General features: G+C 39.5%; 1 protein-coding gene across 1 annotated transcript in view; it reads right to left on the reverse strand.

The window, feature by feature from the left end:
- Positions 1–26,201, reverse strand: part of LOC140502683 (O-acyltransferase like protein-like) — an 82,320-nt gene that overhangs the window by 26,868 nt on the left and 29,251 nt on the right. The window contains 4 exon segments of the mRNA XM_072606652.1: positions 7,677–7,842; positions 11,282–11,383; positions 14,021–14,123; positions 16,848–17,027. Of these exon segments, the coding sequence (XP_072462753.1) occupies positions 7,677–7,842; positions 11,282–11,383; positions 14,021–14,123; positions 16,848–17,027 (551 nt within the window).

Consider the following 26,201-nt stretch of genomic DNA (forward strand, 5'->3'; position numbering starts at 1 on the left):
CTACATGTTTGGTGCAAATGTTATCTGTCTTTCTCCACTCCATAGGTTTCTCTAGTCTGGGCAGGTTGGGGGTCTAGGGTGGGAAAGAGTAAGGGTGGTTCTTAGCCTTTTAGTGGTCTGGTGAAATCGATGGATCCCTTCCCAGAATAATGCTTGCAAATGTGGAAGGTAAATTACAGAAGATTACAAATTTGCTGTTTAGTCATTTTTCAGTCGTGTCTAACTCTTTGTGACCCCCCCTTTGGAGTTTTCTTAGCAAAGACACTGGAGTGGTTTCCATTTCCTTCTTCAGTTCATTCTAAAGATGAGGAAACTGAGGCAAACAGGGTTAAGGGACTTGCCCAGGGTCACACAATCAGAATCGTCTGAATTACCCAGCAAGAAGAAGTGGAGATCAGAATAGATGCATCTGTCAGGCATGACATCAAGACAGGATACCTGCTTCTGTAAAATAAATTAAATTGTTCTTATCCATGGAAGGTGTGATTAAGTGTGGAGCCCTTCAGGAAGGTGCTGCCAATTCTCCAAGCCTGCCTTCATTGCTAATGGTTCTTCCATTATAGTTGTTTCTTTGCCTAGAGGTTAACTGGCATAAATGATAGGTAGCTGGCAGTTACATAGTTTTAAAATCTAAGGCCTCCTCTTACAATTCTTTGCATCAGAAGTGTTACAAAGATTATTACTGATGTGCCATCTCTACAAAAAATAAAATCTGCTTAGGGCTACAGCACCATGCCAAAGAGGCCAATATAAGTCCTTTCTTCTACCTGAAAGATCCCTTATTATAGTCCTTTTTTCAAATCTCATCCCATTTTAGAGAAGTTGAGTCATAGGGGCCACTACCCTCTAGCACACCCACTTCCCGAATGTGGGTTAGGTTAGATTTTCCCCAGAAGGTAACTGGCATGTGATTAGCCTATGATGGGAACAAGGCTCAAGCTATGCCATCATTGATGCAGCTTTCTGGTGTCATCTGGTTGTATTGATGGGATCACCGACATGGAGTGGCACCCTTTACAAGCGATGTTTGCCTAAAGATGTGTCACCATATCCTGCCCTGATGAATAGATTCGTTTCTGGGAAGTCTAGCTAATCTAAGTCTTAACTATATTCAAGTTGTATTTCCTTACTATGTCAAGGAAAAATAAACTTTTTTTATTAATTATTCAATGACCTCTGAATCTCTTATTTCCTCCCAGTATCAAACCTGAACTAACGCTGATAAGTATATAGAAGCCCTGACCTGCTCCATTTCCAATTTGGTCTTATCTGCTCCACTCTTTGGTAACCTAGGGGTATCCTCTCCACTCCTAGGGGCTTACCAAATTAATGCCTAGCTTAGTGTATCGTTAGCTTAACCTATTGCTGCTCAGACCCACCCCCTCAGGCCCAAGAGATGCTCTAGCCTCAACCTCCCCAGTAGCTGAGATTTCAGGTATGCACTCCTGATGCATTCTTCAATCCTCAAGTATTTAAAGGGATAACCTGCCAAAGGACAAAAAAAGCTTAAGCTCACACAATCACAAATTTAGAGCTGGGCCATCTATTCCCACCTCCCACTTTACAAATGAGGAAACTGAGGCCAAATACCGATTGGATTGACATTTCCCATACACAGGAGACAATTTGTAAAATATCCTCCAGATCTGCAAAGACAAACTAATCTAGAGGGTCAGAAAAAACATTGTAAATAAAATGATGACAAGTTTCTAGGAAGTTTGGCAGATTAGGGGAGGCAGCAGTCAGAAGCAAAACACTGCTACCATGGTATTTACATAATACTTTCAGGTTTGCAAAGTGTTTTGTAGTTATTATCTCCTTTTAACCTCACAGTAACCCTAAGATGTAGGTGCTAATATAAGGAAATAGAAGAGACAGGTTAAGTGACTTGCCCAAGGTCACACAGATAACAAGTGTCTGAGATGGGATTTGACCTGGAAGCACAGGAGCTTTGCCACATTGCTAAGCCATATGATTATGCCACCATATGTAAAGCAAAACGTGTGCTGTGCTCATGTTCCATACTTCTGAAACATGAGGCGTGGGACCTCTGATTAAGACCCAGTTACATCATAAAGCGTAGCTTTCCTTTTCTTTCTATACTTGATTTCTGTTTTTTCCTGAAAAACCAAAAGCCCCATAGTGCCCCAAATGGATCACTTGAATGTACCATATAAACATCACTAAATCTTGTGATACCATGTGCACTTCTAAGTGCTCCGCAGCATCCCAGAACCTCAGTTAGAATGGACCTTAGAGGACTTTTAGTACAACCAGCAATCAAACAGGAATCCTCTCCGTATGACAGACAGACAGGCAGAAAGACAGACAGACAGACAGATAGACAGATAGATAGGGATAGATTGATAAAGATGGATGAATAAACAGACAGACAGACAGAAAGATAGATAAATAGAGTTTGAGATGGATGCATAGATAGACAGCTATAGATTGATAGAGATGGATGCATAGACAGACATACAGATAAATCGATGATAGATAAATAGATAGATAGATTAAATGAGGGAAACGCACAAGCAAAAACGATTATTCATACTCTCAAGAAGTCTACCCTCTAATGGAGGAAGACAAGAACACAAAGAAGATCTAGAAAACAGAAGAAATGGAGGGGGCATGTAAGGGGCAAGGCTGCTGGGGAGGAGATGGAAAACTGGAGAGAGAAGGGTGGAGTCAGAAGTGAAATGAACAGAGCTGGGAACTTCAGGAAATGGTGCCAGTCCAGGCCCAGCACTCACCAATCAGAAGAGAGGACCACGGGACAGAGGCATCTCCAGGAGGAGAAGGCTGATGAAGAGAAGGTGGAAAAGTTTGACTAGGTGCAGAGAGATTCAGGAGTGAGGTGAACATCATGCTTGATGGTGGTGGTGGTCCTTTATCTCAAAGACAACCAATGACATGATGACAGCGATGTCTTGACTTGCCTGAGAACTGGATTTAAATGAGGCAGAGCGGTGCCAGGTCTCAGCCTCACTTACTTGAGAAGTGATCACCCCACCTTTGCTTGAAGACTTCTTTTTTTGAAAGCCAAAGAAAAACAAAGTTCATTAAAGATTCACCATTTTGGGTTGACTCTTAAGCCTAAGCATTTGTAACGCTTGTATTCACAAATGGGCCAGATAGAATCTCAGTTAGACAGAGTCTGAGTTGGATTGAATCTGAGTGCCTTCATGGAGGTGTGATGGCACTTATATACAGAAAATCCATGGGAAAGATCTAGAGGTGTTCTAGTGGTCTGGGAGGAGAGTCTAAGGAGGATCTTGATGGCACTGGGATAACTAGTGATATAATCCAGGGTGGGAAACAGCTAGAAGCAACTGGGAGGTAGCAGACAATGTAGGGCTTGGGTGGAATGTAGGTGGGACAATCAAGAGGTAACAGACGATGGAAGGCAAGTTTCGAAGACTTCTAATGAAGGAAAACGAGCCTCCTGAGTCAACCCATTCCACTTTTGGATAGTTTGAAATGGCAGGAAATTTTTCCTTACATCATCAGATCCTCACTGAGCTCTCCCTTAAAAATCATCAATCTCGTTGTTTCCTCCCACCCAAGAATCCATCTACAAACTCCAACACCAGCCTGTTTCAGTGCCACCCCTAAGACTACATCTCCCGTTCTTCACAGGTATCCAAAGACTATGAAGAACTGAGTTATGAAGTACAGATAGTTCCCTAATGAGAATTGCCCTCCTCCATTAACTAGATCACACAATCTAATCAAGTTCCTCCTTGTTTCTGAAAATGTGGCAGATCGTGTCTCAAAAGACCAATTCACACTGATCAAGAAATAGCATTATCTTCTTCCTCCTTTAGTTCCCCCCAAATAGGGAGAAGATAGATACAGAGGACTCTAGATGATAAATAGATAGATAGATAGATAGATAGATAGATAGATAGATAGATAGATAGATGACAGACAGACAGATAGATAGATAGATAGATAGATAGATAGATAGATAGATAGATAGATAGATAGATAGATATTGATACAGAAGACTCCTGGAGCAGAGTTACAAAGGAGACAGCCAGGCCATCACTAAGGTGATTATCACCTACCACTCTTATGGTACCACATGTGGTATCCCTTTCAGGGTAACAGGTTTTGTTGTTCAGTTGTGTCTGTCTCCATGTGACATCCTTTGGGGTTTACCTAGCAAAGATACTGGAGTAGTTTGCCATTTCCTTCTCCAGCTCATTTTACAGATGAGGAAAACTGAGGCCAACACAATTAAGTGACTTGCCCAGCATCACAGTCAGTAATTGTACAAGGTCAGATGTGAACTCATATCTTCCTGACTCTAAGCCACTGTGCCACCTAGTTGCCCACTGTAACTGAGGTAGGTGGATCCTTTAGGGCTGCTCTGGTCAGTAGTGCTGCTCTTTCCTTAAACTAGGAATATGCAGCCCTGCTTCTCATCTCCTGGGTCTATATCCCTACAAGTGCTCTATACAGTGCTGGACCTAAAATGTTCTTATTGAAGGCGATTCTATTTCAAATGCTCTCTCTGTCTGTGCTAAATGAAGCAGCTGCTTTTTTCGTGAAGCCAAGAAAATCCTTGGAGCAATTCATTTGATTTGTTCAGGGAGAGAAAGACCCTGAATACTTTCTTCCTGCAGCCTGACAGGGAGGGGGACAGAACAATCAGATTCAGCACAGCTTTGCCTGTTGAAAAGGAAACTCCTGCCAGGGAAGGGATTTTGTGCACACTTGCTGCTGAGAACCTGAATAATTCTGATTTTGGGGATTCATGGTGCCCTGTAATTGAAATTAAATGGCACCAGACTCATGTCCTTACCACTTGGATTCCCACAGAGTGCCACAGGCTATACATATTAGGGCCTCAGTGTCCATGCCAAAGCTCAGATGATTTCAGGGAGGACAGAGCAGAACCGTCATCTGCCATGCTCTTGTACCTATCCTCAGGGAACTTTCTACGCCTGCAGGTATTTACACAGTGATTTATGCTCTAGTCTAAACTCCTGGGCATCTGTGAACAGAAGGCAGCTGTTTTGTTTGTCAACTGGGTTATGTTGGGTAATTAGGAAGCTGCCACACATGAGCAGTTTGCCATTCAGCAGATTTTGCAGCTACATACCTAGAATCAGGGACATCATTTAATTACAGGCACAAAACTTTTATTCACAAGAAGTAAATTACAAGAAAATTACTTCAGTGTCTTCAGAAGCAGCTATGGCACTCACTGAAACCAGTCCAGCTAGAAATTAGAGACCAACTATAATGCTTGAGTCAAGAGAGCAGGGTAACTAACATCCATGTGATGGGCTTTCTGTGTATAGAGTGACCAAGATGCACAATCCATCATAATGTACTCAGGAGACAATTCACTAATTCATAAGCATTTTTTAAGTACCTACTACGGGCTAGGCACTGAGATAGGCACTGAAGATTCAAAGACAAAGTGAAATGATTTCTGGCCTCAAGGAGCAAGAGCAAAATATAGAGCAAAGTTCAACACTCTATGACATACATACTAGGATATCTTGTAAACCTTTTGTCTTCCTTGACTTCCTCCCTGCCACCTGAGTCATCTTCTTACTCAGAAGTTAACACTATAAATCACCTTTCCCCTATCAGAACAGATAATAAGACAGAAAAGGAAAATGACAAATGTTGGAGAAGATGTGGGGAAATTGAAACACTAATGTACTGTTGGTGGAGTTACAAACTGATTCAGCTATTCTGTAGAGCAATTTGGTTTTTTTTAATTTTTTTATTTGTTTTCAGTGTTCTACAATCATTTCCATATAACTTAGATTTTTTCCCCTTCCTCTCCCTCCTTCTTCCCCCTCCTTCCCCTCCAAGTCAGCATGCAGTTTTATATAGATTCTACACGTACATTCCTATTAAATACATTAGTCATGTTACATAGAAGAATTAAAATAAATGGGAGAAATCATAAAACAAAGCAAAATGTAATACAAAAGAAATTGATCTGCTACATTCTGCGATCGAATTCCATAGCTCTTTCTCTGGATATAGAAGGCATTTTGCTTTAAGAGATCATTGGGAATTTCTTAAGTCCTTGCATTGCAATGAAGTTCTAAGTCTACCAGAAAAAAATCCTTGCACACCATGGTTGCTGCTGTGTACAAAGTTCTCCTGGTTCTGCTCCTTTCACTCAGCATCAGATCATAAAAGTCTTTCCAGGCCTCTCCGAAGTCTTCCTGTTCATCATTTCTTATAGCACAATAGTATTCCATTACATTCATATACCAAAGTTTATTCAGCCATTCTGCAATTGATGGGCATCCCCTTGACTTCCAGTTTTTTGGCCACCACAAAGAGTGCTGCTATAAATATTTTTGTAAATGTGGGGCCCTTTCCCATTTTTTGTGATCTCTTGGGGATACAGTCCTGGAAGTGGTATTGCTGGGTCAAAGTATGCACATTTTTGTAGCCCTTTGGACATAGTTCCAAATTGCTCTACAGAGCAATGTCCAAACACCCTTTGACCCAGCAATATCACTACTAGGTCTGTATCCCAAAGAGATAAAAAACAAGAAGGAAAAGGATCTATATGTACAAAAATATTTATAGCAGCTCTTTTAGTGGTGGCAAAGAACTGGAAATTGAGGAGATGTCCATTTGGGGAATGACTGACCAAGTTATGGTATATGATTATAATGAAATACTATTGTACTGTTGTAAGAAATGATGAGCAGGATGCTCTAGGAAAATACCAGAAAGACTTACATGAACTGATGCAAAGTGAGGTGACCAGAACCAAGAGAACAGTGTGCATAGTGACAGCAACATTCTGTGACTATTGACTATGAGTGGCTTAGCTATTCTCAGCCATGGAATGATCCAGTGCAATTCCAAAGGATTTGTGATGGCAAATGCTATCCATCTCCAGAGAGGGAGCTGATGGAGTCTGGGTGCAGACCAAAGCATGCTTTTTTAAATTTTGTTTTTCTTTCTTTTTTCAGGTGAGGTGAGGTGTCTGTTTTTCCTTTTGCAACATGACTGACATGAAAATATTTTACATGACTGCACATACATAGCCTGTATCAAATTGCTTGTCTTCTCAATGAGGGCAGAAGAGGGAAGGAGAGACTTTGGAACTCGAGGTTTTGAAAAATTAATGTTAAAGATTATTCTTGAATGTAATTGGGGGGCAATAAAATATTAAATAAATAATCAAAATGTAAGCAAAAAATAAAATTAAATAGTTAACACCATACCCAGAGGTGTGCTGGAGCCAGCTCTAACTGACTTATAAGCCATTGTTAACTTTTTTAGGGTGAGCACTTATACCTCAAAAATCAAAAGACTGCTACAAGTCAAGGTTTGGTTTACTATTCTATTGGTCTCTAGACTTAATAAAATAATGTAGATAAAACTTCAAAGTATTTATACATATATAATATATGTAAATATATATATAATTATGCTACTTTTTCTCCCCATGTGAGCACCCTTGTTAAACATTTTGTAGCTCAGTCCTGACCATAATCCTCCTTTCCTCACTGATGATAGAATTAGCAACTGGCAATTTAGCCTTCAAACTGCTAAGCTATTGCCCCAGATTTTACCATCAGCCCTCCTCTAAACCAGCAAGCATACCCAAAGACAGGGGATCAGAACCTTGGACCATCACTTTTAAAAGGCTGTCAACTTCATGAGTGAAGACTTACAGGATTCTGTATGGAGATGAAGTTGTCCAGAAGGAGCAGATTTGTCCACCATGTCCTCCTGCAGTTATCCATATGGTATATGGGAATCTCCCATTCAGATCCCCAGGGAACAAGGGAATACAATCCAACTAGCAAACATACTGAATACAGATGGAAAGGCTGCAACCTGGCAAGAGATCCAGGAGAGTGTACATGTAACTCACCAATAATCCATTTGATCCTCCACACAAGGTTTTCTGTTTGGTTTGGTTTGGACAGAGAGGTGGGCAGATCACCATCCCTCTTTATCCACCTGATCCTGGCTCGTTCCCACAACTTGTATTACTGAGGTGATGAGATGAGAACCCACAGGTATCATAGCAAAAATGCTGGATTTAGGGTCAAAGGTCTGTTCCTGTCCGTGTTCCACCACTTCCTAGCTTTGTGACGTTAGACAAGTCACTGACTTTTTATGACTCTGTTTCCATAGTTGTAATATGGGAATAAAAAAATATAGACTGCCTACATCAAAAGACCATGGTAAGGAAGAAGTGCAAACGTGTTTAAACTCCTTTGTAAAAACAGAAACCACTAAGGTCCACAGAGATGAAATTATTTGTCCCAAGTTCAGACAGAAAATAAATGGCAGAGCTAGAATTCAAACCCAGATATTCTGACTTGAAGTCATATACCTTTCACGACAATATGCTGCCATCTTAATCACAGCAGACATTATGACATACAGGACAGCTTCAGTTACAGCTGATTTGAAGGAACCATCCCAATTCTTCGCTGCCTAAAAATTTGGTGATATGGAACACTACTTGAAATAACAGAGATATCTGCCAGGTGTAGTGGTACCTGAGGCCCCTGCTACTAGCAATGTTTAGGTTGCTGGATCTCAAACTTGGGAGTTCTGAGCTGCAGTGAGCTTAGGAGATCAGGTGTCCAAGAGCTGCTATAAATATTTTTGTACATGCAGGTCCTTTTCCCATTTTTATGATCTCATTGGGATACAGACCTAGAAGTAGTATTTCTGGATGCACAGTTTACTAGCCCTTTGGGCATAGTTCCAAATTGCTCTCCAGAATGGTTGGATCAGTTCACAAATCCACCAATAATGCATTAGTGTTCCAATTTTTCCACATCTTCTCCAACATTTATCATTTTCCTGTTTTGTCATGTTAGCCAATCTGATAGTTATGATGTGGTATCTCAGAGTTGCTTTGATTTACTTTTCTCTAATCAATAGTTATTTAGAGCATTTTTTCACAAGACTGCTTTAATTTTTTCATATGAAAACTGCCTGCCTAGCAAAACTGAGTATAATACTTCAGGGGAAAAAATGGTCTTTCAATGAAATAGAGGACTTTCAAGCATTCTTGATGAAAAGACCAGAGCTGAAAAGAAAATTTGACTTTCAAACACAAGAATCAAGAGAAGCATGAAAAGGTAAACAGGAAATAGAATTCATAAGGGACTTACTAAAGTTGAATTGTTTACAATCCTCATGGAAAGACAATTGTAACTCTTGAAACTTTTTTCAGTACCTGGGTGGTTGGTGGGATTACACACACACACACACACACACACACACACACACACACACACACACACACACACACACACACATCCAGAGAGAGACAGAGAGCACAGGGTGAGTTGAATAGAATGGGATCATATCTTAAAAAATGAAACTAAGGGGTGAGAGAGGAATATATTGGGAGGAGAAAGGGAGAAATGTGCCAGGCCTAGAGGTCTGAGGGCTACCCGAGTCTTCTTACCTCACCTCTCAAGGTCTTCGGTTGGCCAAACCGGATGCTCGTATGAGAGAAAGGACGTTCCAGAGTCGAACAAGGGTTGAGCTTTATTTCAGGGTCTAGATACAAGTGCAGGGGAATTCTTCCTTAGGAGGGAAAGAGAAAGATCTCCCAAGGAGGCAAAGATCTACAATAAGAAATTGGAAGTAGAAGTATAAGCGGGGAGAGAGGGGGAGGGGAGAGAGGAGAGAGGAAAAGCGGAGCCTTGTTGTCCTGTCCACTCCGCGCCCCTCTGCCCAAGAGAGCTTTCAGGCTTTTCTGATCCTACTTAGACTCTCCAGCAGCATAGTTTGCATCTGAATACCGTGCTGTTAGATAACAATAGTGTGCCCAGATCCGGGACTATCTCGAGGGCGGGGAGAGCTCTCTCCCATCACGTTTCTCACGGGAAGAGGCGGAAATACACGAGATAGCTCGGTTCACCTCGATTCCCAGCCGTTTCCTGGGGGGTCTCGTGAGAACTCTAAGATTTAGAAGTTCCCACCTTTACCCGCCCGAGACTGTCCACATGGAATTGAGCTTCCAACCCTAGCAGAAATGGAATGGGGTAAATTATCTCTCATAAAAGAGGCAAGTAAAAGACTTTTCTGTGGAGGGAAAAAGGGGGGATGTGAGAGAAAACATGAAGCTTACTCTCATTGCATTCAACTCAAGGAAAAAATAAAATGCACATTCATTTTGGTATGAAAACCTATTTTACAATATAGGAAAGTAGAGAAGAAGAGGATAAGCAGGGTCGGGGGGGATGATGGAAGGGAGGGCAATGAGAGGAGGGAGCAATTAGAAGTCAACACTCTAGGGGAGGGACAAGGTCAAAAAAGAAAATAGAAGAAATGGGGGGCAGGATAGGATGGAGGGAAATATAGTTAGTCTTACACAACACTATTATGGAAGTCATTTGCAAAACTACACAGATATGGCCTATATTGAATTGCTTACCTTTCCAATGGAGATGGGTGGGAAGGGAGGGAGGAAGAGAAGTTGGAACTCAAAGTTTTAGGAACAAATGTTGAGTATTGTTCTTGCATACAACTAGGAAATAAGTAATACAGGTAATGGGGTATAGAAATTTATCTTGCCCTATAGGACAAAAGAGAAGATGGGGATAAGGGAAGGGAAGGATGTTAGAAGGGAGGGCAGATTGGTGATAGGGGTAGTTAGAATGCTCCGAGTTTTGGGGTGGGGGAGGGGAGAAATGGGGAGAAAATTTGGAACTCAAAATTTTGTGGAAATGAATGTTGGAAACTTAAACAAATAAATTAAAAAAAAGAAAACTGCCTGTTCATATCCTATAATGAGCCTGGGAGCAGGGGGTTGCCAGGCTACCTAAGCAAGGGAAAAATGAACTATGTTAGAAACAAAGTCAAAGTTCCCATGTCAATTCATGTGACTAAGTGACCAGGTCAGTAAATAGCCTCTATACTCACAGCCCTGCTAAGAAAAAGAGATGCTATGGTGAGAGGAAAGGACAGGAGGGGAATTGTGGGGGGAGGAATCAGGACTTCTTTGGCGGCTTGTGAATTCTGTTGTAGAAATTCTTATAACATTACTGTACTTATTCTTGATTCTTACTCAAGATCAAAAACCAAGTTGCAAAGAAAGAAGCATCTTTCTTTGTCTAGCATTCCTTTTCACTGAGAAACCTTCCAGTAAAGGAAACTTCTTTATGTATTTAGTGATAGTTTCTAAGCATCCACTATATATATACAAGGCACAGAGAAACATGATGCCTACTGTATATAAATGGATATTAATCCTATATTATTACAGAGCAAAGATAAAACGGAAATATGTAAATAAACATGCCTTGCAAGTCCATTGAAAAAGTATCTCAGTATGACGTTGAGGGTTATTCCTTTTTCAGAATTCCAGTACAGCTTTAAAAATGACTTTGCACTTAAACAGCCACTGAAAGAGAAAGATAATTCAATAATCTAATGAGATTTACTTATTAAAATGCTATTGACGAAAAGAAATACTTTCCCTTTAATGTTGCACCACATGGCTTTGGAAGTTCTTGCAACACATGATCCCAATTTATCTCAACAATCCTGTCGGCTTGAACTATATCACCCTCTTTTCATAAATGAGGAAACAGGATACTCAGAGAATTGAAGCAGCATACGCAAGATACCATGACTAAAATGTTTAACCCCAAATGATTTGGTAACAAAACTCATTAGATACATTTTGCAAACAGAGAAACGAAGGTTTTGCTTTTAAGGTCAATTCTGTTTTTTTTCTTTTAGGTGGAAGGGAAGGTTCAGATCTATGATTTTTTCATCATTAATGGGAATGCTCATTGTGGAAACTCCCTCCATTAATGCAGATCAAGGATTCGCCTATAACATAGTCTTAAGTTGTTGCCCAAGACAGTGACAGAGTAATAAGGTCAGCCAACAATTCAGGGATAAAAGAAAAGAATTGGATCCCAATTTCCTGACTTCCAAGTCTAATATTCTTAGCCAACAGCCTTTACTGCTAGGCAGTTAGGTGGCCCAGTGGATAGCATGCTGGGCCTGGAATCAGGAGGACTTGAGTCCAAATGTGGCCTTAGACACTTAGTAGCTGTGTAATCCTAAGCAAGTCATTTAGCCCTATTTGTCTCAATTCCTTCATCTGTAAAATGACCTGGAGAAGGAAATGGCAAACCACTCCAGTATCTTTGCCAAGAAAACTCCCCAAATGGGGTCATGAAGAGGTGAACACAACTGAAAAAACATCTGAAAGTTCCTATTGATTGTTTGAATAAGGGCCCAATATGTGTCAGCCTGCAGAGAGAGGATGGTAAGGAAGTCTTTCGTTCTGTTCCTACTGTATTTTCCTGTGAAATGCAGAAGGTAGGATTATTCACACTGGAAACTAAAGTCATGTGGCCATCAAAGGAGATGTAGCCAAAATCAGAAGTAGAACAACCAGCTGCAATTTCACCTCCCTCTTCCTTTCAGGGTAGAATGAATCGTTAAGCTTAGGAGATCCTTAGTCTTGCCACGGAAATTTAAGTATGTCCTATCAGCACTGTTTGATGTGGGGGGTGAGGGGGAATGTGTGTGTGTGTATGGGTATGTGTGTTTGTATGTGTGTGATTGTTTTCACAAGTGTGAGGGTAAAAACTACATAGAGAATCAAATGTAAGAAAATGGAATCAGAAGAATATAAACAATCAGAAAGGACAGAAAGACAGTTAAACTTGTGAAACTGAGCTTTCCTCCTCCAGAAGGGTAAACAGAGATCTACAAAGATCAGCATGGGGAGTGTGACACAATGGAAAAGAGCCCCAACTGGGTTTGTGATCCAGCTCTAATACATAATAGCTATATGACTGTGAGCAAGTTTCAGTCACTCAGTTTTCTCTTCTGTAACTTGGGGTAATCATGTTTGCATTTCTTACTTCTCAGGGAGGACCTAATGAGATAATGTATGGGAACTGTCATTATCATTGTACAAGCTCTTATTATCTAACCTGAGAAAGTTACTTACCTCAATCATAAGTTAATAAGTAGGAATCATCTTTGTTCAACAGACAGTTTTAGGGAGGTTTCCAAACTCATTTGATGCAAAAGCAGAAACTGAAGAAAATAATGTTTGTGTGGATCAAAGAGAGAGGTTGAGGCAGAACTACTCAAGCTGGCTCTTGGGGCTCTCAAGAGTCCATTGTTAAATTTTCAGTGTAAACATTTACACTTCGGAAATTGACAAACGCTGCAAATTTGAGCTTGATTTATTGTTTTGCAGATTGTCTAGACTCAAGACAATGAAGAAGACATGTTAATAACACGGAATAACTTGAAGGTGTATAGTGTGCACATTTGTTTTCAGAGAGCCACTTGTTCAACATTTAGCAGCACACTCCTGCAAAATACCCATAGGTACAAAAATTATAGCAACTCTTTTGTGGCAGCAAATGATTAAAACTAAGAGAGTTTGTCTATCGATAAAGGAGTGGCTGAGCAAAATGTGGTATATGAATGTGAGACAATACCATTGTAGTACGAGAAATGACAAAAGAGATGGTCTCAGAAAAACCTAGAAAGAGTTGTATGAGTTGATGCAGAGTGAAGTGAGTAGAACCAGGAGAAGAACTTACATAATAACAACTTTGAAAGACAAACAACTTGGAAAGATTAAGAATTCTGCTCAATGCAGTGACCAACTACAAAATGAATCCTATGGACTCATGATAAAACAGGCTTTCCACTTCCAAAGAGAGAATGGATGAAACTCAGGGTGGAGAAGGAGACATATTTTTTTTGGATATGGACAATGGGGGAATATTCTTTATGAGGGTTTTGTTTTTCTTTCCTTTTCAGTTAGTGAGGGAGTGCCTGGGAGGAATAGAAAGTAGATTTTTGTTAACTGAAAAAAAATTCAAAATAAGAAAGGAATGTTGTGGCTTTAAAAGACTGAACAGAAATGGGGAGAAAAATAAAAGTTACTTAAAATTAAATTTGTTCCTTACACCTTTTCTTATTGAGAAGATAATTGGGGAGGGAGTCCCAGGAAGAGAAAATGAATTTGGGGGAAAAAAAGGTTGACATTTTTTACCTGATTAAGAAAAATGTGTCAACCCCAAGGTAGAATGGACCACTTCAAGAAAAGTGGTAGAAGGGATTTTTGAGCACTCTGGTTTTCCATTTAAGCACATTGTCTATAATGAACACAAAAATATGCATGTAAGCCCAATTTTTTTTCTTACTTTAGTCAACTTTACAACAAAAGATAAATGCACTTAAGCATCCATGACAATTTATTAATAACTAACACTAACCTCTAACATCACTTGTGATATTTTTTTAAAAACAGGATCAGTGTGGAAAGAGGATACCATGTTCTATTTTTTAACAGCATTTTTTTTCTGTAGACTTTCCTGTATTTCAGTATATTTTTCATATTTTCCCCTTTTGATGCCCATCAATCAAGGAATGACTGAATAAGTTGTGGTATGTGATTGTGACAGAATACCATCATGCTATGGGAGATAATGAGTGGGATACTCTCAGAAAAGCCTGGAGAGACTTGCATGAGCTGATGCAAAGTGAAATGTACTGTGTGCAAAGTGACAGCAATAGTGTAAAATGATCATCTATGAATGACTTAACTATTCTCAGGAATACAATGATCCAAGACAGCTCGGAAGGACTAATGATGAAAAATGCTAGCCATCCCCAGAGAAAGAAGTGATAGTGTCTGAATACAGATTGAAGCATACTTTTTTACAGAATTTTGCTTGAGGTTTTTTTTGGGCTGTGTTTTCTTTCACAATATGACAATTAAGAAAATGCTTTGCATGACTACATATGTATAACCTATATATAATTGCTTGCCTTCTCAATGGCAGAGGTAATAGGGGGTGGAAGGGAGAAACTCACAGTTGGAACTCACAGTTTTAAAAACAAATGTTAAATTTTTTTCTATATGTAACTGGGGAAAAATAAAATACTAAGACATCATTTTCCCCTCTTAATGGTGATATAGTCTATATTCAAAATTTTTTTGGATATCTGAGCTGCCTCCAGATTTTTATTTTACTATTGTAATTAGTACAACCATGGTTATCTTTGTACATACGTGTCTCTTTTTCACTTCAAATAATTTCTTTGGAATATGTTCTCAGGAGTAGAATTTTTTTTAGTCAAAGAGTCATAAGGAAGGTTGCCAGCCAGATGGTATTTGACCAGCTTGGCCAGCATTTTATCACGGAAGCTGGCTGCTTCTTCCTGACAGTCCATGCTAATGCTGTTCAGTTTTTTATAATTTTGATTTTCATAACTTACTCAAAAGTTAATTTTATGGCTCTTGCTGCATATTGTCTGATTGCTTTCCACAAAGTTGGTACCACTTTGCATTGCCACCATCAATGTCAGCTAGTGATGTACCTGTTCCCCCATAGTGTCCTCTATAAAAAGTTTCATGACTTTTTTATCTATTTTTGCTAAATATGAGTCTGAGGTGATACTTCATACTTGTTTTAAAGTGAATTTCATTCATTACTACTGAGGTTAAAAATTTCTGCAAATATTTTTTTGCATGTTTATGAATTGTCTTATTTCTCTGGTCCATTGGGGCCTGGATATTACCCAACCTGTTTTAATAGAGGTCATCTAATGCTTTGTGGTATTTTTGAAATGGGCAAAGATAACAAGTTTCTCTCATGTCTGAAGGTTGTTTAAGTCCCCTAGGCAGCATGCCATGGTGGACAAAATATTAGGCTTAGAAGCAGAAGTCTGACATTCAGATCTTGACAGGTCACTTCCTGGTTTTTTTTCCCTAGCATCACATGTAACCTCTGTGTGCTTCAGGTAAGTTTCTAGTTTACCTACTAAGACATAGGTCAAGTTCTCTAGAATTATTATACGTTAGATTTCAAAGGGATATTAGACATTATCCAGTTTAGTCCCACCATTTTAAAGACAAAACAGGGTCAGAAAAGTAATGATTGATAGTAGTTGCAAATTAGAAAATGAAGTACTTCACTTTATCTAAGGATTCAAATTTCTTTCATTTTGGTTCAAAATTGCACATCATCCTTGCGAATGTGATAGGTTTGTTTTCACATGATATTCCATTAAAATTGTAGTCCAATATAAATTCTACTCCTTAGGTTCTCAATAGCTACGCCAGTGAAGCACAAACACAGGTAAGTCCCATCAAGATTTTAAGTACTGACCCAGAAATAGGCCACATGCCTATAATCTCAGAACTGGCCATACTAAATTTGGAGAAGCTTATCACCTGAAGGTTGGCTACCCAGTGACAAATATTTTTGGTCACAGTAATTCATAAAAACTGTATACTAAGTCATGGAAAGGATGTTGCCTTCATTAATGGATCTTTTGAATTATTGAAGTAACATTAGTTAATATTTATGCCTAGCTGATTGAAATAAAGCATTCTACTTATCATTAAGTAAAATTGAGTTACTCTTAAACTGGGCTAATTGTTAGTCTTAATAGCCATGCCTATGGGTGGTCTAGTAGTTCTGAAAATGTCGAACTTGCCACTACTGTCTGCAAGTAGCTGCAAAGCTCCCAGCCTGAATAAGATTAAAATGTAACTGGGAAAGGTTGAATAAATAAAATATAATATAACATACATAATATTAATTTGTGGATTTTTAAGTCAATATGTGCCCCACAGGGATCTGTTTCTATTTGATTTTGGCATCAGTGGTTTAGACAATGAAGCATGTAGTCATCACTGGCAGGAGGGTACAAAAAAAAGGCAGCTACTTAGGGCAGATGTTAAGGCCGCTGAGTGAATAACAGGATGACATGTAAAAGTCTCTGTGCTCAGCTTTCAATAATAAGATGCAATAGTGACCAAACTCCATCTGTGACGATGTCTAATAGCAATGTGCTTTAACTCTCCATACCCAGAGACTGCCAGGGGGTCATCTGACTGGTATGTCCAGAAATGACCCATAAAAGACGCAAGACTCGGGTGCCATTTAATGTAGAGCAGGTCCCTTCAGGGAGCTTCTGAGTGTAGACCGCATGCGTGTTCTTCTGCCAGGAAAAACAGTTCAGAGTTCTGTCCAAGATTCCTAAGAAGGCTAAACAACAAAAATGGCCTCATGAGGAAGTCTGACCAAGTCACCTCAGATGACCTCTCTGGTGCTTTTCTCAGTTGAATACACATACCAGGAACATTTCTGGTATTGGTCAAAGTATGAGGACAGGGCTTATCATTTCATTGATGGAGAGATCCCTTATCTAGTTTTTTAAACATTCTTTATATATTTAAGGGGAAAAAATGAAGTTACTCTCTTCAGGGTTGTTTTTTTAAATTTAATTTAATTTATTCATTGATTCATTTTATTCAACCAACATTCATTAAGCATTAATTCTGAAGAATAAAAAGACACAAAAAATAAACAGTAACTGTCCTCAAAGTATATACTGAGTATATACTGAACACCTTTTGTCTGATACTTTGCTAGATTACTACTGACGACAATTCTAATGATTTCAGACAGTGACAGCATCTTTAAAGGCTCCTGGCTTGTTTCCAAGAAATAACCTACTTATGATCAGGATCTGACCAAACACTGAAAACCACTAAGCTTTTCAAATCAAATACCATTTTATTTGATGAAAATGAAATTGATTTTACCAGAACTTTTGTGTTCTGGCCTCAAATATTAACCTCTTCGAGCCTCAGTTTCAAATTTCTGTTTTAAAATAGAGATAATAATGCCTGCATCCCTTACCCCAGTGGGTGGCTGGAACAAATGAGATCATGTATGTAAGGTATTTTTAAATCACAAATCCATATCTTCCTTATTTTTAATTGTTCCATGTTATTGACCGGTTTCTAGCTGACGTTATTCTTCTCACTCAGCCTGGTTTTCCCAGGCAGAATCAAGAAGAAGCAATAAAGGCGGCTGGAATTTCTCAATTTGCACTCTGCTCTGATCAGCTTTTTTCCCCATCTCGATCCATAGTGAATGAGGGATCACAGCAGAATGAGAAAAGAACTTTAGGTTAATTTTTAAATATATTTTTAAAATTTGTATTAATATTTTTGTTGTTATATCACCTTCATTCCACGTCTCTCCCCCCTCCCCTACTCAGAAAGCCATCCTTTTTAACCTTGAATAAAAGAGAAATTTTGCTGTTGCTCAATTGTTTTCAGTTGTGTCTCATTCTTCCTGACCCCATTTGGGGTTTTCTTGGCAAAGGTACTGGAATGGTTTGCCATTTCTTTCTCCAGCTCATTCAATACATGAGGAACTGAGGCAAACAGGGCTTAAGTGACTTGCTCAGGGTCACTCAGCTAGCAAGTGTCTGAGGCCAGATCTAAATTCAGGAAGCTGAGTCTTTCTGACCCCAGGCCCAGCACTCCGTGCTCTGTGCCACCTTGCTACCACTAAAAGAGAAACAGAAAAACGAAAAACAAGAAAGCAGCTCTATAAAACTAACCGAGTCATCAACTGTTTCTGACAATTTGTGCAGTGCTACATGTACACCCATAGCCCTCATCTTTCCAGTGAAGTAAGCAAAAGAGGTAAATGTTTTTGCTGCTCCTTGTAGGCCAAGTTTGGTCATTACGGTATTCATTTTTGTTGTTGTTTTTTGAGGCTAAAACTTTGTAAGTACAACATCAATTTTGCTTAAATCAGGCTTAATTGAAAGCCATCCTGCTCAGAGGATTATAGAATTTAGAGCAAGAAACAATGAGATTACCCAATCACTCCACCCGAGTCATGTTACAGTTGTTTCTGGTTCATGATCTGTGTTGTTAGGTCCCATTGGTTACTAACTCTCATTACGTTGGTTTACATATACTTTGCGATTACACACATACACACATACATTAACTCATTCCAGTAGAATTTATACAACCTTTACTCTGTGTATAAAAATAAATATCACGGAATTATCTCTTAGGGAATTGCTAAAAGGAAGTTAAGCCCTGCTCTGACCTAGGTCTTTACTGGCATAGGATGAAGCTAGGTAATTATTAGAAAAGCAAAGCAGCCTCTTTCAGCAGCCATGCCCTAGAACAGAGTATGGAATAGGAGGTGGATGTATCAGTGATAAACTCAGTATGTGACAGTGAGAAAAGCACTGATTTTAGGGTACAGACACTCTGGGTTCAAATTCCCACATCCGATGCTTACTATGCTCTTGTAACCTTGGGCAAGTCACTTCCTTAATCTGGGCCTCTGTTTCCTTATCTGTAAAATGAGGGGGTTGGAATAGGTGATCTCTAAAGTCCCTTCTAGGCAAATAGGTGGCAGAGTGGATAAAGCTCTAGGCCTGGAGTCAGGAAGACCTGAGTTCAAATCTGATCTCTGACACCTACTAACTGTGTGACTAACTGTGTGTAAGTCACTTAACCCTATTTGCTTCAGTTTCTTCATCTATAAAATGAGCTAGTGATGGAAATGGAAAACTACTCTGGTATCTTTGACAAGAATTCTCCAAAAATAGGCCCCCAAAGAGTCACAACTGAAAAGACTGAGCAACAAAAGTCCTTTCTAGACTTGGACAGGGGTCTAGATCTAGATGGAGTGCTAGACCTGTAGTTGGGAAGATCTAAGTTCAAATCTAGCCTTGGATACTTATGAGCCGTGTGACCTTGGGCAAATTACTTATCCTGTCTACCTCACTTTCCCCATATAAAATAAGGATAATAATAGCACCTACTTCCTAGGACTCTTGTGAGGATAAAATGAGATAATGTTTTCAAAATGCTTTATAACCTTAAAGAACTCAATAAATGAGAGCTTTTAACCATCTTATGATTCCTTCAAAGGTCTACATGTATTGGAATATATGAAAAGAGTCTAGAATTACATATGAAAGAATAGTCTTTGGCATGATTTCTCAAGTGTATCCTTGTCTCTAGGTCATACACTCTAGGTACATGCACACAAAAATGCACACATCTTGCTGTTGTAAATACCTACTTTTTCTTCTGCAGGAGATGTTATCACAGTTTCTTGACCGCAATGAGCTATTCTGAGACTCAGTCCATCCCATGTTCCTTCTTGATTCATCTCCCTCTCTCTCAGCCAAAGAAACTCCCATAAGAGGCGAGAGGTAAATCAGCAGATGGCAATTCACCATGATTTCCTGCCCAGCGCACAGCTGCCACATAGAGAGTGCCAGCCACCGGCAAGGCAATGAACAACAGACTAATGCTCCTGTAGAGAACAAGAACCACGTCTTTTTCTGCTCCCCCTTGCTTTCCCTCCCACCTAGAGCCATCCCCGTCTCCTCAGAAAGGCTTTATTTCTCCCAAATAGTTCAGTTCAATCTCCTATTTTTTTATTTTTTTATATGGTGCCACAATAAGCTGTGCAGTAAGCACTCAATAACTCTGTTTTAAAAACCACCATGTCCAGGAAGTCTTCTTCAATTAGGCTAGAATTGTATTAGACACTTCTACACATAATACATAATTCACACGTGCACACACGCATATATGTTTATATAATCTACATGGTTACTGCCTTGGTATTACCCTTAGCATTATTTGACAAAAGTGCAAAGTAGAAAAATGATGCTTGTCTTCCATAGTGTACCAACTCTTCTTTCTGTGTCTCTTCCCATATCAGTGCCCATACCAAGCATCTTCATGTGGTCCTTGCATGTCTCATGCTCACTCTCATCCTATGGTGTAGTAAACCCCTTGTCCTGCGTACTCATCTATGAAGTCTTTTGACATAATTAGGTTACTAATTTCTGGTGAACTAATTCATGCTAAATTGGCTAAAGACTGATAATGGCTTGGATTTTACCCAGCTTTTATGGGAATGGTATAGGATTTCTGGAGAAACTCATCTCTAGTACAGAGATTTCAGATAACATGACAGGTTGTAGGGAGAGGCAAAGAGATATTTGGGGGCAGAAGAAAATCCTGTGATACCCTTCAGATCATAGTATGGATCAATATATGCAAAATATTTTGCAAATCTTAAAGGACTATATCAATGGCATTTCTTATTATTGTTCTTTCACCTGAAATGGAGGTCTTTAGTGGAGTGGAACACGGCTCTCTCCTTGTTTTCATCTATTCAATAAGTCTATCATTGATTTAGATGATGACATAGACTATATGCTTATCAAATTCATAGATGACTGAAAAACATGTAATTAATGTTCTTTTTTCAAATTTTAAGTTCTAAATTCTCTCCTTCCTCACCATTGATGAGAGCAATTTGACATAAGTTATACATGTGTAGTCATGAAAAACACATTTCCATGCAACATGCTTATCAAATTTATGGATGACTGAAATTTCAGAGGGATGGCTTATATATTGGTTAGAAGAACCGGGTTATAAAAATTTTCAGCATGGAAAGCATTCAGGAAAGATCTGGGTCAAAATTCCACCTCTGATACTAGCTCCATGATTATGGGCAAGCCTCTTGATCTCTCTTAGCCTTAGTTCCTTTACCTGCAAAATAGGTATCATAGCACCTCTTTACAGGATGACTGTGAGACAACATATAAGTGATCAAACAAGACAAATAATGTTTAAAGCTCTTTGTTAAACTGAAAAGGTTATATAAATACCAACCATTTATATTTCAACAGAGTGGAATAATGAACTAAATTTAAGAAGGTATAATTTGATGAAGATAAATATAATATCCTTAATTTTGAGTTCAAATATTAACTCCACAAGTAAAACCAGGGAAGATTTAATTTAATGGTCATTTATGCCAAGGAGGAAAAATCCCTGATAGTTTTAATGGCTTGCCAATTTAATATTAGCCAACAGTCTAACAAAACTGGCACATACACACCCAACTATAATGCAATCCTGGGTTTCATTAATGGAAATAAATTGCTAAAGTCTTACTGTGATGCATCACCATGGCCCAGAAATGATACTGGGCTCTTGAAGACTGTGCCAAGGGATCTCTAGCTCTGCCAGGTCTTTCTAAGCTGCTAAGGTTTCAACTGAGGACCCATAAACAGGCTCCATGCCCATCATTTAAGGATACACATCTAAGTTAGGAGAAGCTGTGTGTCAAACAATACAACTCTCAGTCACTTAGACTCATAGAGAATCATAAGGTTTTGCTATCTACCTTGGCGGAGAGAATGGATGCAGACAAAATCATAAATCCTTCAAATAGTGTTTAGAACCAGAGGGGAGGAGTAACAGACAGTCCACTGAACTGTGTGCTCACCAGATGGCATCTAGACCATTAAAACCCACTTTAAAAGGGGGCATTCATTGACCAACCGTAGTGTGACCAGAGGAAGACAATTATAATGATGAGGACTTGACATCACAATTCAGATGAAAACTTATTCTGAAGAGCAGAAGATTTAGGGAGAAATGATAGTTATCTTCAAAAATCTAGAAGGATAACATCTGGAAGAAAGGTTATAGAGAAATTTTCAGGTTTCAGAGGAGACAAATAGGAAATTATAGGGAAACAAATTTATTAGAAGAATTATTGAATATCAGAAGCAGAATGGGTCTTAGACAGTTTGTCTAGGTTTCCGAAGTGAGGTTTTGATACCCTAACACATGATCAGTTTTTGTACAGATGCCATGTACTCCTGAGAAAAGGCATATTCCTTTCTATGTCCATTCAATTTTCCTCAGAGGTCTGTCATATCTAACTTTTCTAAAATTCGATTCACCTCCAGGTTTCTGAAGTGAATTCTTTTCAATCAGTCAATAAACACTTGAGAACCTGCTGTGTGCCAGGCACTGTGCTAAGTGCAGGGGATAGAAAGAAAAAGCCCAGACAGTCCTTGCTTTCAAGGGGCTCATAGTCCAATAGGGGAGACAACATGCAAACAATGATATGAAAACAAACTAAGTACAGGATATGTTAGATATAATCAACAGAAGAAAGAGACTAAAATTAAGGGATATAGAGGGCAGGATTTTAGCTATGACCTGAAAAAAGTCAGAGACGCCTAGAGATGGAGATGAGAAGGTAGAGTGCCTCAGGCATGGTGGACAGTCAGTGAAAATGCCCAGAGTCTAGAGTTGGAGTTGTGAGAGTAAGAAGAGGGAGGCCAGTGTCACTGGATCATGGAGTATCTGGTGGGGAGGGACAGGGTGTAAAATGTAAGAGGACCAGAAAGGTAGTCTGTAGCTGTGTCATGAAGGTCTTTGAAGGCTGAACAAAGGATTTTATATTTGATTCCAAGAGTGATGCCACCAGAGTTTATTGAGTGGGGGAAGAGGGACTGACATAGTCAGCTCTCTGCTTTAGGAAAAATCACTTTGACAGTTGAGTGAAGGATGAATCAGAGTGGAGAGAAACTTGAGGCAGGCAGGACCCACCAGTAGGCTACTACATTAGTCCAGGCATGAGGCTTATACCAGGGTGATGGCAGTGTCAGAGGAGAAAAGAGGGAGTATTTGGGAGAAGTTACAAAGGTAAAATGAATTGACCTTGGTAACAGATTGGATGAGGAAGAACGAGGATTGAGAATGAGAGAAGTAGGATGGTGATGCTCTCAATAGTAACAGGGAAGTTTGGAAGCCAGAAGGGTTTGGAGGGAAAGAAAATGTGTTCCATTTTAGATACTTTGTCAATGAGATATTCAGTTTGAGATGTCTAGTAGGCAGTTGGAGGGGCGAGTCAGGAGGTTAGCAGAGAGATTAGAATTGGATGAGCAGATTTCAGAATCATCAACATACAGATAATGATTAAAACCATGAAAGCTGATGAATTCACTAAATAAAATGCTAAAGAGGAAGAAAAGAAGAAAGCCCAGAACAGAGACTTAGAGGTTACCCACAGTTAGCAGGACTGTCCTGGATGAAGATTCAGCAAAGGACACTGAGAAGCAGCAGTCAGATAAAGAGGAGAACCAGGAGAAAGTACTGTCCTGAAAACCTAGAAAGGAAAAATTTTAAGGAAAAGAGGGTGATTCATAGTGTCAAAGGTTTCAGAGAAGTCAAGAAGGATGAAGACTGAGAACAGCCCATTAGATTCAGCAATTAAGTATAAAGGGGCTTGTCTTTAGATTAGAGGTATAAAACTATGGGGCAAGGCTGAACCAGATTAAAATGCAATTAGGAAATGCTTAACAAAATAAATAAAAAGACAATTCAACATTTGTTTTTCTTCAGTTGACTCATCACCCCATTTGGGGTTTTCTTGGCAAAGATACTGGACTGGTTTGCCATTTCTTTCTCGAGCTGATTTTACAGATGAGGAAACTGAGGCAAACAGGGTTAAGTGATTTGCCCAGAGTCACACAACTAGTAAGTATCTAAGGCCACATTTGAACTCAGTTCTTCCTGACTCCAGGCTCAGTGTTTTATCCACTCTACTACCTAACCCACAATACAACACAGATGTGATGATTTGTGATTTTCTAAGTCAATATGCCCATTTCTACTTGAGTTTAATGTCACTGCTTTATAGCATGCTGAGTTTACTTAACATAGGGGTACCCTGAAGAGCTTGTCCTGGGCATGTTGAAATCTCCTAGGATGGAGGAACTTTTTCCTCTACAATCACCTTTGACTGGCTGATTAAATAGAATAGGTGGCATCTTTAAAACTGGAGATTGAGACATTCACTCTTTTTCCTACTCTCTGACTCAACCTTTTTCCTGCTGCTTCCCGTGGGTGAAAATAACAGTTGACCCACAATGGGAGTGCCCTGGATTAAATAAAAAGAGAAAGCACCTTTTCCTCCCTCTCTTCTTTCCAACCCCCATGGAGAGTAGTGTTTGTTTAGTGATGTCTCATTTGCGCTCTGCAAACAGCTTCAGTTCCCGCTAATGGTGTGTTCCCTCAAGTGTTAAAGGGGTTGCCCTGAGCCATGGTTCCATTTAACCAGTGAGAGCCAATTTAGCTTTCACTAAGAAATATTTATTTCAAAGACATAAAAATACATATACAAACAGTTTCAGTTTCAGTTGCCAACGGCGATCCCCACCTGACCTAGAAGTTCTAGCAATGGTGACCTTGGAGCTGGGATTCCAGGCAGGATGTTGGAGCCAGCTAGCTTGGCTGGGAAGCCTTGGGAAGCCAGGGTTTCCTGGGCCTGGAGCCCAAGGAGGGTTTTGGACTTGGAACTGGCACACTTTCTATAAGAACCAAGCTAAGTCGTTTGTATATATATTTGTTATATCTTTGAAATTAATATTTCTTTGTAAAAGCTAAATTGGCTATCACGGGTTAAATGGAACTATGGTTTAGGGCAACCCTTTTAACACTTGAGTGAACACACCATTAGTGGGAGCTCAGTGCCTAGACACCCTCAATTTCCTTAAGGATACCAGAGATCCCCCAGTGAGGGTGAAATGTAACATACATGGCCTTCTAGCAATAGGGCCAGGGTGGCCAGTACTATAGTAACTTTGGAGACAGCACTTTCAGTTGAACGATAAGGCTGGAAGCCAGACAGGGAGTGAGAGGATAGGAAATGGAGGCACCTATTGTACAAGATCTTCTCAAGGAGGTTGGTCACAAAAGGAAGAAGAACTATGGGATGATAATTGGGGGTGGGTGGAGGCATGGATGAATAAAATGTTTTGGTGTTTGTTTTTGTTATTGTTTTTTGAAGATTGCGAAGACGTGGGCATGTTTGTAGGTGGTAAGGAAGCAGCCAGTAGATAGGGAGAGATTAAAAGCAAATGAGAGAGTGGGGACAGTAGAGACAGCAATCTGGTGGAGAAGACAGGATGGAACAGGGCACTTGTACATGTGGAAGGATTCCCCTTGGCAAGAAAGGACTTTCTGCTTTATCCTGGATAAATGAGCAGTTAAGGGGCAGTACTGCTTGAATTCATCTCTGTTAATGCCCTGTGCAATGTCTTTCTAAGCCATTCATTCATTCAAGAAAGATTTCTTAAGCACTTGGAATATTGCCTGGGAACTTATACTCCAGGAAGAACATCTAACATACATTAATAACTATTCCTTCAGTAACAAATACGAAGTCTACAGCACAGTGCTATATGGCACTTGAGAGGAGAAAAGTCATCACTAATAAGTAGAATGAAGGAAGGCTTCCTGGAGGCCATAGCATTTGAGTTAGATTCTAAAGGATTTTTAAGAATTCCAAAGGTGGAGTGGGGAGTATGTCAAACATGGAGCAGTATGAACAATTATAATAACAACTCAAAATTTATAGAGCATGCTAATGCTTGCAAAGGTTGGTGCGAGCTCATTTTATTTTGTCCACTTTACAGGTAGATATTATAATAATTATTTATAATAATTGTCAAGATATTAAGAGATACCCTGTATTCCAGAGCTAAGGCCCAACAAGTAAACCTTG

The sequence above is a fragment of the Notamacropus eugenii genome, chromosome 4, assembly GCF_028372415.1.
Source record: "Notamacropus eugenii isolate mMacEug1 chromosome 4, mMacEug1.pri_v2, whole genome shotgun sequence".
NCBI classification, from domain to species: Eukaryota; Metazoa; Chordata; class Mammalia; order Diprotodontia; family Macropodidae; genus Notamacropus; species Notamacropus eugenii.